The 11,109-nt window shown below is 49.1% G+C and overlaps 4 protein-coding genes across 4 annotated transcripts; 1 reads left to right on the top strand and 3 right to left on the bottom strand.

The window, feature by feature from the left end:
• Positions 1-14: 14 nt before the first annotated feature.
• Positions 15-625, bottom strand: GT037_002368 (replication factor a protein 3; the record flags this gene model as incomplete). Its single annotated transcript, XM_038927415.1, has 3 exons — positions 15-85; positions 277-406; positions 476-625. 3 exons carry the CDS (start codon positions 623-625, stop codon positions 15-17), a joined length of 351 nt encoding a protein of 116 aa, XP_038790707.1.
• Positions 626-1,660: 1,035 nt separating this feature from the next.
• Positions 1,661-5,889, bottom strand: GT037_002367 (aerobic respiration control sensor protein arcb; the record flags this gene model as incomplete). The annotated part of the gene is made up of 9 exons (XM_038927414.1): positions 1,661-2,419; positions 2,483-2,634; positions 2,699-2,934; positions 2,989-3,241; positions 3,277-3,585; positions 3,647-4,438; positions 4,499-4,600; positions 4,697-4,733; positions 4,792-5,889. 9 exons carry the CDS (start codon positions 5,887-5,889, stop codon positions 1,661-1,663), a joined length of 3,738 nt encoding a protein of 1,245 aa, XP_038790706.1.
• Positions 5,890-7,563: 1,674 nt separating this feature from the next.
• On the top strand, positions 7,564-9,039 carry GT037_002366 (uncharacterized protein; the record flags this gene model as incomplete). The annotated part of the gene is made up of 1 exon (XM_038927413.1): positions 7,564-9,039. The coding sequence occupies one exon, from the start codon at positions 7,564-7,566 to the stop codon at positions 9,037-9,039; it is 1,476 nt and encodes a 491-aa protein (XP_038790705.1).
• Positions 9,040-9,345: 306 nt separating this feature from the next.
• On the bottom strand, positions 9,346-9,636 carry GT037_002365 (uncharacterized protein; the record flags this gene model as incomplete). Its single annotated transcript, XM_038927412.1, has 1 exon — positions 9,346-9,636. One exon carries the CDS (start codon positions 9,634-9,636, stop codon positions 9,346-9,348), a length of 291 nt encoding a protein of 96 aa, XP_038790704.1.
• Positions 9,637-11,109: the final 1,473 nt, after the last annotated feature.

Genomic DNA, 11,109 nt, shown 5'->3' with positions numbered 1-11,109 from the left:
TTAATGCTTAATGTTTAGTTGTCGTCGTAGAAGATCTCCTTGTACCGATGCGTAGCATCTACTACTGCATTTGCTGCGTTGAAATCTGCGTTGCATTAGCGTGATACTCGCTTTTGCTCTCAAAGGAGTATTTCCTCCACTAAGTAGAGAAGGGGGCGAAAACATGCATGTCGCCTTCAGAAACTGACAGGATCTGAGGCTGGTATGTGACAGTCACCGGTTTTGTGCGCTAGGCACGGCACGGGTATTAGAGGGAGGTTGGTGAAGAGCACGTACCGATATTTGTGCCAAAATCGGTTACTGCTTGTACCTTGACTTGCAGATTCTGGTCCACCTTGCCGATAATCTCAACTGCATGACCGACGGCGAGATGTGAGTCCTGGTTCATCTTGGTCAGCTCATACTCCTGATCAAGTTCCTATACTCTTTTCCTCAAGTGCTTGAACGACATGTAAACGCAGACGAAAATGCTTACCCTGTTCAGAACAACGTCGACATTACCTCCTGCGTCAATAACTGCTGTCTCACCACGCAGCTGCGTGACCTTTCCCAATATGCGTACGATGCGGTGTTGGAAGTTTGCAAGGTGCGGGGCGAGGATGCGGGGTGTTTGTGGGTGGTCCATCGTGAGTAAGCTTCGTGTGAAGATCTTTCGCGGCAAGATTCGGCGCGTTTGCGTACGAGGTGATATGTTGTAGATTTGCTGAGTGTTTGCTTGTTGACGACTTGAATATGGTGCTTTGTATAGCAGTTGGGTGGTCAGATTGGGGAAGTGGAGATGAAGGAAGGTTTGACGCGTCGCGTGGCGTTAGCGTGGTGCGCTAACACGTGACTGTGCTTAAGCTCGCTACTATGTTGGCTGGTGGTTTAGACGAGCTATTCAAGTTTGAACCTCCCAGTGGGCAAACGCTATATATGCTCAGATCTACAACGTCAGGATACTACGTTCCCTGGCTATCTCTTCCTCACCATCCTGCTAGTACCAGCATGTTTGGTAAGCGCCACCTTAGCGCCACCCTTGGGCATATAAACTCCCTCTGTTGTCGCCAAACTTCCTGTTCTTCTCCCCAAACGCGGCGGTGAACCTACAGGTTCGCTACCAAAAAAATGAGACCAAATTGTTTGATGCCCGCCTGTCCAAAATTGCCGATTCTTCACATCATGTTGGCGGTGTTTGAGAGGAGACTTGACATACATGAAGAATAGCAAGGCATGTTTTAGATATGTGTAGGCGAGGTTTCCGGAGGCATGCGTTCTGGATTATGTAGTGACATGACCCGAAAGCAGGGCTTTTTGAGGTCATGATAGCGTTCAGGTCAAGTCTTTCGAGGGTGATGACCATGAAGAAGACATTTGAATGGCTTCGATAAAATTCGTGCGCCGACAATGCCATGGATGACTTGGAAGCACACATAGGCACGGGCTGCTAAAAGATTCTTGACGACATCTATCAAGGCTTTGAACATGTCTCAGCTTGTTGGTTCTTGTCACCACTACCTATGATGGTGAACTTGGCGACAATGGTGGTAGTCCGGTAATTGCATAAATCCTTCGTCGAAACCCTTTTACAAACCTTGAGGTCCAAATGGCAATGGTCACAGGGGCTTCACGATACCACGTAGGCTTCACGGCCCTGTATTAGGAAAATCTTAATATTCGTTCAGTCCTCGACCTTCTCCAATAGCTCCCGCATCTTCGCCAACAAGTCCGGGATTCTGAATGGCTTCCCAACAACATCATCCACACCTGCATCTCTTGCATTGTCTATCTGTCCACCTCTGATATTCGCAGTAACCGCTATAATCGGAATATGCTTCGACACCTCTTTCCGTTGCTCCATCTGTCGTATCTTTCTGCAACATGTCAGGCCATCCATCTCTGGCATCTCGCAATCTATGAGAATGATGTCAAGTGGTATCCCATCGGTAACGCAGAATCTTGTTTTGACAAGATGCTTCAACGCCCAGACGCCGTTGTCAGCGGTGCTGGTAACGCAGCCTGCTTTCATGAGTTGTTTGACTAGCACCTTTTGGTTCACTAGATTATCTTCAACGACGAGGATATGAAGCTGGTCATCTTTAGCTTCGTCCATTTTTTCATTCATGGACTGTGGTACATCCATGTCGACAGAATATCCATGTTTTCCTGCTGCAGTCGTAGCGGAGATCAGGGATGTAGTTGCTTTTTTTATTTCCCGTGCCGTCACCGCGTGTTCGATTTCGAGGGCGTGTTTGAATGTGTCACGCGATAGAGTAGGTTTCTGAGCAATCATGCGCTTGCACTTCAAATAGAATCCGAAGATACTGCCGACACCAGCTTTAGAAGAAACACCGATCTGACCTCCGTGAAGTTCAGCAAGTTGGCGCGAGATAAAGAGTCCGAGGCCACTACCGCCGTATCGCATGTGTGTTCGAGGAGACTAAGTGTTAGATTTAGCATTAGTGCGTAGTTCATTTGTAGCTTGTTCATTGGATTGACCCACAGCTTGGGCAAATTTCTCGAATAAGAGGGACATCTGCTGAGGCGAAAGTCCGCAACCTGTGTCCTGAACCTGGAACTGGAGATATACGAGCGAGCCTGATCCCCAGCCCTCACCACTCCCGAACTCAGTTACGATATGTCGTGGTGGAACAACTAAAGATGAGATTGTGGGGTTAGTGGTAGCCCCTGATGCGAGAATACTGTATATACTGCGTACATGTGAATCCTTCTGGGATATCAAAGTCTGGCCATTCCGTATGAGCAGAAATGTGGACCGTGATTGAGCGGACTTGGGATTCCATGGTGAACTTGATGGCATTGGTGATGAGATTGACAATGATCTGAAGAAGTCGACCAGGGTCAAGAATCACCCAGTCAATGTCGAGATCTCGAACACTGGGATGTGGAATAAATTTGAAATCGATGTTCTTGGCCTGGATTTCAGGACGAAACCTGAAAGTAGAATGTTAGTGCTGATCTCGCGTACCCAGGCTCAAGGCGACCAACATTGCCATAGATCTCTGGACGATTATAATTGGCTGTGCGGGTATTGGCGCGATGCGTAGAAGATTTGAGTCCAGTTTTGAGACGGTGAGAACGTCGTCGACGATCGACTTTTGATGCTGAACACAAAGTGCAATATTGTCTGCTGCTTCGACGCATTCCTTTGCCATTTTCTGATCGCTACTGCAAGAGAACTTGTACTGTGTCAGGGTATCTCGGATGTCATCGGCGCAGATAAGGATCGCGGAAAGCGGATCTGAGTGTTGGTGAGCTGATCAGTATATGTCCCACATGAGTTTCCTACGGAGAGATCGCTACTTCTCATCTCGTGTGACGTGATATCAATGAACTCGTTCTGTTGGCGCTTTGCCTCTTCCGCTTCCTGTATTCGCCGTTCTTGCAGGCCTTGTACCCACTTCAGATGCGAGATATCTGTAAGTGATCCCATGACGCTGACGAGTTTACCGTCGGCACTTAGCTCTGGCTGACTAGCTGCCATGACCCAATACTCGATTCGTGCGCCATCAATGTCTCGGGGTTGACATGCAGAGTTCGCGAACTGCAGCTCACGGCTTACTGGCTTGTGGTGAGTGATCATGTCTTAGTACCGACAATCAGTGTTAGTATACGTAACAAATGAATGCCACAGAACGTCGCGTACAGTCCCACATTTCCTGTGCAGCCTTTTTGCTTTCCCCCACCATCATGTCAATGGACCATGGCAATTTATCTCCTGTAGACGAGACACCAGTCATTTCATAGTATCGGTCGTTCGCCTCTACCAGAAGACCATCTGGGTCGAATAAGTACATGCCCATAGGCGATAGTTCGGTCATTCGCCGCATGCGTCCAGTCTGAAGCTGAAGCTGTCGAGACATCTGCTCTCTTTGTAGGGTGGCTATCTCCGCGGCTTGTTTGCTCCGGCACACCTCGTCTTCGAAAAGAAGCACCGAAGCTAGCGACGTAGCGATCTGTCTGTTGAGCATGGCCATAAAAGACCTATACTCCTGGTCATATGCCCTCCGAGGATTGATGCCTAGCAGTAATAAAGCGCACACGTTGTCTGCGTTGGTTGGTCGTAAGGGTAAAACCATAGCTTCTCTGCATGGATCCTTGTAGCCTCGCCACTCGATAACGTCTAGAAGCGGTTGTGGAAGCGTGTTATCCTTGATACTTAACATCATGGGCTCAAGGGTTTGTGTAGCGTTTCGAAAAGCCGGTGTCAGAAATCCATCACTATCTCCGAGATCTAACCTGTCGAGGGAGACTGCATGCCCTCTCGGCACTCCGATGGATCCTTCAAAAACGCAACACTTTGTAGCTGTTGGGGTGGCATCCGGGTGCGAAGAAGCATTCTCAGCGCCCTCCGATTCTGTAACAGTGTACAAGAGGGCAAAAGGTACGTCGTAATCATTGTGATTCAGGCCATCCAGAACTCTCATCCAAAATTCCTCTCAAAAGCAAACGCGATGTTAGTTTTCGTTCGGTAGGACATTGGTAAGTGTATACTTACTGACGGTACGTGTGGCATTCATGCACTCCCCGAGATAGCGCAACAGCCACATCCTTCTTGCGCTAATGGACTCAACCGTGGTGTCGAATGCGTTGAGGTAGACTGTAATCCATGTCTAAGTCAGCGTGCCTATTACTCCCGTCCAAGCCAACCCAGCTTCACTATGGAGCTATCACAATAAGATGCAATATTACCTACACCCTAAGATGCGCTCAGTACCTCCAAAGACTGGTACCTATCATGATGTGAGTGGTAAGTATCCAAAGAACAGAACCCATAGCATCAACACTCACGAAAGACCAGGTAAAGAAAGCCTCTTCCATATAGCCGTACCGCATGATGGGTAATGGCTGGTTGTGATTAAGCTGTGCACGACCTGTCCGCGCACATTCGCGAATTACAGGTCCAACTGCATGCCACATTTCGCCAAAAGGGCCTGAGAAGCCAGTTCCCATTAAAGCCGGATGTTTTTCGCCTGTCACGTCGTCTCTGTAAGCCTCATTGTAAAGCATGGTTAAATCTTCGCCCCAGAACACGGAAGATGGATGAGGATTGCGCATGACCAAACAGATGATCTCTCGGAATTGAATAGACCATCTACTCATAGCTCCCAACGGCGTTTTTGCCCAGTCGATGCTCCTTACAAATTGGAGATGATGCGAGAGAACACCTCTTGGATGGGGTACTGTCCAGTCTGGCACAGAAGAGTCGGGCGTAGACAAGGTTATCGATGAGATACTCGAGGAGCTGTTTCTGTCACGATCGTTTCCGAGGACTACAAATGGAAACTTAGGTTCCTGAACGTCCTCAATAATCTCCCGGGTTGGTATAGCCTCGGCAGAAGCTAAAGCTTTAGCTACATCGCCAGGCAGATCGCCAGTGTGTCTCTCTTTCTGGCGGCGTGGTGCTGATGCGCACAACTGATCCCCTCCAGAAACATCTTCATCTTTGAAAAGCGTGTGTCCGCTGATCAGCCGCCTGTTGGGATGGATCGAGATGCCCAACCACAACCAGTTCTCGAACTCTATGGTGATCGGAAAGAGATCTCGAGAATCGTTGAATCTCCTGAGATTCGTCGCCCATATCCGAAATTCGTCATGTGATGCTCCAGTCCCGGCAGAATCATGAAAACTTGACGGGGTACCGATTATTTGTTCTAGCAGCTGCTCTCGCTCTCTCAGTGCTGCATTGCAGAAGACGGGTTGGATTGGAATTCGGCTTCCCTTGGCATAATCGTCTGTGTTGAGCATGAAAATAGGTCGATTGTCGAGATCCAATAGTCGCGGAAGAGTACATGTGTTGAGTAAATCAAGAGCGGCATCTCGTCGTTGGTCCTGGCGTAAAGTGGAAGGTGCTGTAGGCAGTGGTAGCTGGAGGAACGAGCTGCCCATTGATTCTCGGTTTGTAGGATGTCTGAGCCCTGCGCGTAGGTAATATGAGGTACATTAGAGATAGGTTAGGGGTGTTTGTGCGATATCAGGATATAGTGTGTGGTGAAGGAGCGTGACAAAATGTGCCTAAGCTGCTTGCAAGACGCTTCCAGCACATGCCGATAGCGATGCACATGCAAACGCAGCTACCTGGGCCGTAAGGATCAGATCAAGATTGGAAGGCACATCACAGATAAGCTGGTCTTGTAGGGTAGGGAGTCCAGCTGTTTATATACTGTTCTGACAGCCTCTTTGGGACGGTTAGTTACATTCATGGGTAGTTTCGCGTGACACTTCGCAACTTCTCTATCTGGGAAGCTTTGATGAAGTGTCGTCCTATCAATTCAGACCAACTCAATTGACATCTTGATTGTGGGTGTGCAACGGAAGAATACAAGGCGAAGATAGTCTTGCTCAGAGTCGATGAGGTTGAATGGGTGTCGCGCGCTGTATGACAATCACGCTAGTTGAAGATGACGTCACGCGTTCGCAGCACCGCATGGATTCCAACATGACGCGCAGGAGTAGACATTAAAGATTGGGCAGGTTGGGTACATGAGAATCAGACAGCGGGTGTGCTTGTTGTCTAGCTATGCAGCGATGACGCATCCCGGCCTAATGAGCTTATAGATGTCGACACACTCCTTGCTGGTGGAAAGTTAAGGACAATGATATTTGGAACTATATCTACACTTCCTTGTAGCATAGGTTGATTCCTGGAACGCTAGCATATACCCGCTCCATATCTCCGGTGGGTAAGATCGGGGTATACTGCGGGCTAGAAAAGCACATACAATGTCCAGAAATCCGCGTGTTAAATCGTGCATCAATATATGCTCCGAGAACCTCCTGTGATGATCTCAACGCCAGAGTCCTCTTTTTCGAACGTATGATATGGTTTTCATGGCTTGCAGAACACATCTCCGACATGACAGAGCTGATCCGAAGTCAAGAGTAATGAGGCCGACAGTCCTGTCATGTTGGCAAATCTCGGCGTAATCGCGTCTCCACAATTTAATCCGCTTCAGGGCGGTAGGCTCTTTTCTTCCTGTAGGTTCTTCGCCAAAGAGTTTCTTCACGCTTTTCTTGTTCCAGCAGTCCCTCTTGCTCACAGTAGCGAATGTATGATGGATGGATAACAGCATGTAAAAAGACCTATCGCGACGAGAGAGCGCCGAAAAGCCTACTGATAATCGTTTAATACAAGCCCTTCGACAAGCGGATTAGCGATGTCAATGGCGCACGACTGCCGCATTCAATAGTCTACAGGTCCCAATTTAGTAAAGCAGGGTCAGATCTGCCCAGGGAGGAGATCATGATCAGGGGCGATCCGACACGCTAACACTGTACACAGCGCAAGATCTACAGGACCGTGCAGATCGACATCTACCAATATGCGCTTCCGCGACTGTCCCATGCGTTCGGCGACGCTAAAGAGGTGACAAGGAGAATAGTTCGTGACAGACTGCAACGCAAAGTGAGGGCAGGATGACGATTGGAGTCCGCACGACTCATGTTGCGAGAGTGGTTAAAGACGCGAGGCATGTTTGCTTGTTGCGGGTGACAGGGGCCCTGCATCTCTTCGTCTTCTAGGCCGTACTTTCTGCTGGTACCAAGGTTGAGAAAAGAGTCAACATGCGTCTCTCAGTCCCATCTCTAGCTCTTCTGAGCATTCTCCCGACGTCGCTTGCTGCACCCGCACCCGCACCTGCACCAGCCCCGGTGGTAGCAGGAATCGCGCCAATCCCAACGCCAGGACCCTCTACTGAACAGGTCCAAAGTCTGGATGAAAGACAACTGCTGAACAACGTTATTCCTGGTCTGCTTCCTGGCGTAATCTCTCTCGTTGATAACCTTCTCGGCGACGTGAACGAAGCGGTTGCACAGGGCAGTCCCACAAAGGTGCTCAGCATCCTCTCGCAACTTCAACCTACCACGCGACCGACGAATATCGAAGCCGCGGTGGTAAGACATTCCAAAATCTGGGCGAGTCCAACCACGCGAACAGACTTTTTTGCTGCCGTTGCAACTCAAATAGCTGATGGCCTGGTGCTCGATGGAACCCTAAATGCCGCCCTGACTGGGAGTCTACCAGTTGGTGAAAACAGCGTCAACAACAACAACCCACCTACTTCTGGTATCTATCCTAAGAAGGATAATGCAGATGCTCCGTACACGCTCTCAGAATCTGCACTTCGCAAAGCGATTTTCATCCCACCCAGCTTCACATATGGCGCGAAACGTCCTGTGATCTTTGTGCCAGGTACTGGTGCTTATGGAGGTACCAACTTCGCCAACAACCTCAGGAAGCTTCTGGCAGGTGAGAGCTATGCCGATCCAGTATGGCTCAATATTCCCGGTGCCATGCTCGGCGACGCGCAAACGAATGCCGAATACATTGCCTACGCTATCAATTACATCAGCGCCGTTTCGCGTACCAACAAGCAGAATATCGCCGTTATTTCTTGGTCTCAAGGTGGTCTAGACACACAATGGGTGTTTAAATACTGGCCTTCAACCCGCAAAGTTGTCACGGATTTCCTTCCTGTATCTCCGGATTTCAAGGGCACCGTTTTGGCCAACGTCATCTGCTTGACGGCAAACAGCAACCAAGCCCTTGGTCCCTGTGATCCTTCCGTTATTCAGCAAGAAGCTACTTCGGATTTTGTTAGGGCTCTCAGGAGTGGTGGTGGGGACAGCGCATACGTTCCCACTACAACCTTCTACTCCGGTTTCTTCGACGAGATTGTCGAGCCTCAGCAAGGTACTGGCGCCTCTGCCTTCATCAACGATGCGCGCAACGTTGGTGTCTCCAACAACGAAGTACAACGCGTTTGTGCTGGGCAGCTAGGAGGCTCAGTCTACGGTCATGCTGGCGTTTTGTTCAACCCACTGACTTACGCATTAATTGTTGATGCGCTCCAGAACGACGGACCGGGCAACTTGGGGCGCATCGACGTGAGGAGTGTTTGCAGCAGCTACGCTGCCCCTGGACTCGATCTTGATGATGTCTTAGCCACCAGCGGGCTGATTCCGGTGGCCGGCGTATTGCTTTTGGCATACCCACAGAAGTCGTTGACGGAGCCTAAGTTGAGGGCCTACGCCACGTAATCTGCATGTATAGACAGTAATGACAATGTCGTAATCAGTAATGTATTTTATGATTTGATACACCAATCATTCCAGCTGCTCGTATCACGAAAGTCTATCAACACGTTGTTTCCTCTACCGTGCATTAATGCCATGGCCAACCTTGCTGATGTCATAACTGCTAACCACAGCAAAATCTTCCAAAACACCTGCTGACTTCGACGATCGTACAATAGAGATCGCAAGATGTATCGAACCAAGCTATCAACTAATGCAGTGAGTAGAGGTCAATTAATCTAAGTCATGTGCGTGTTGTAGCCTCGCCTACTATTCTTCCCGCTTGGAAGTCGGTGTGGGAGCTAGCAAAGACTTATGGAGCTGTGGCGAAGGAAATGAACTCATGATGTTCGAGTAAGCTGGGTGAGATCCGAAGCTTCCAACTCCTGGTGTAGTCGTGTATGTGTCCCAGTTGGTCTGGTGGCTGGGGGCCGGAACCATTGTCGTCTGTTGATTTGGGAGATTGACTATTCTCTTCGCATTCTCCTTGTTCTGCTTCATCCTATCTTCACCTACAGCATTTATCTTCGTTGCGGCCACCCGTTCTGCAGCAGCCTCCATGAACACTTTCTGCACCTGTGTGATTGCTTTGGGATTTAGGGCTAAACAATCAGACCATGATTGTGTACTTGATCCGATAAGCGACCTATATGGACAATTGGCTGATCACGATGAAAGAGCCGTTGGTAAACTTTAAGGCGCACTTCTGTCGGAAGCATAGTGAGGGGCGCAGGACATTGAGCATTCATAGGTACTGACGAGCCTTTTGAACTACCGATAGTTGAGTATGCCACCATGTTCATGCTGGGAGAATGGAACACCTAAAAAGGAGGTTATTGTCGAGATTGTAGTTGGGAATCTCGGGAGAGATGGATGGCGGCGGGATGTTTTGGAAGGGATTCGTGGCTGCGAACGTCGCTTCAGTAGCAGAGGTTTAGCGGACTGATCAATGGGGTGTTTATGCATACGAAGTAAATAGTTCAACATAGTAGGGGAAACATTGTTGGTGGCTTTCTAGTGCTAGCGTAGCAGAAGGGCAGTCGCGTCCTAGCGTTTATGGAAGGACGCGTCTGCGCAAGTGACGCGGTTTAACGATGACGTAATGACCATCATCGTCCTCTCCACTCTATTTCACTCCACTCAATTCTTCCGCCAATCCCACCTGTGCGCACATGCTCTCATAGATACATCCAAAACGGTTTCGAGAGCAAGTGCTATTTTTCACGAAACCTAGAATTAGGGCCTACTGAGCGTGCGTAAAGCCAAGGTACATTATGGCTCGTGGAGTGCATGCAGATGATCGACCCAAGTCTCGAGAACAAAATCAGTATAGAATTCCCGCAATACTTCCCTAGCAGTTTGGAAAGTGCGAAAATGTCGTGTAAGTTACTTCGTTTGTATTATCTTATGGTCGCCTTCTCTCATGCTGACATTCTAGCCCCTAGGGCGTAGGTAAGCAGCAGTACGGCGCAGCACAACCGTCTTTTTATTAGCTACCGGGCATCAAATCATCCGGGAATCCCCGGGGGCGCTCGGGTATTAACTACGGGGTGGCCGCATGCCTCTGCAAGAATGCGGCGGTGCACACCTGTCTTACCTACTTGATAGCTTTCCAGGACCAGTCAAGGCATCAGAGCTTGGTTTTTTGCTAAATGGTATTCCTATTCTCAGAGGCTGACTGCCACGTTTGAATTGTAGAAGAGGAAGGTTAAATCACGTAACTATCTTTCATAGTCGTAGAAGGAATGCAGTTCTCACCCGGTCAATAATCCTAGCTTTGGCTTTCGTAGTCAGACTAAGGGATCATGCATCGACTTGGCAATACTGCAACACGGTGGCGCTGAAAGACGATGGATCACAGCGTGCGGTGAAGTCAGCATTAACAATTCATCCAGCCAGTGCGACAAAGCAGCAGTACTCCATCGGCAGCGCCGTACATTTCGGCTAGGAGAAGATGATGGAATTGGAGGCGAATCAATATTCGACCGCAGCTTAGGTCACACTATCCAGTATTCAATGAGATCATGGGATACT

This window comes from Alternaria burnsii, assembly GCF_013036055.1.
Source record: "Alternaria burnsii strain CBS107.38 chromosome Unknown 750, whole genome shotgun sequence".
Classification (NCBI taxonomy): domain Eukaryota; kingdom Fungi; phylum Ascomycota; class Dothideomycetes; order Pleosporales; family Pleosporaceae; genus Alternaria; species Alternaria burnsii.
Note: the sequence above shows the minus strand (reverse complement) of the source record. Positions and strands in the feature narration are given on the sequence as shown.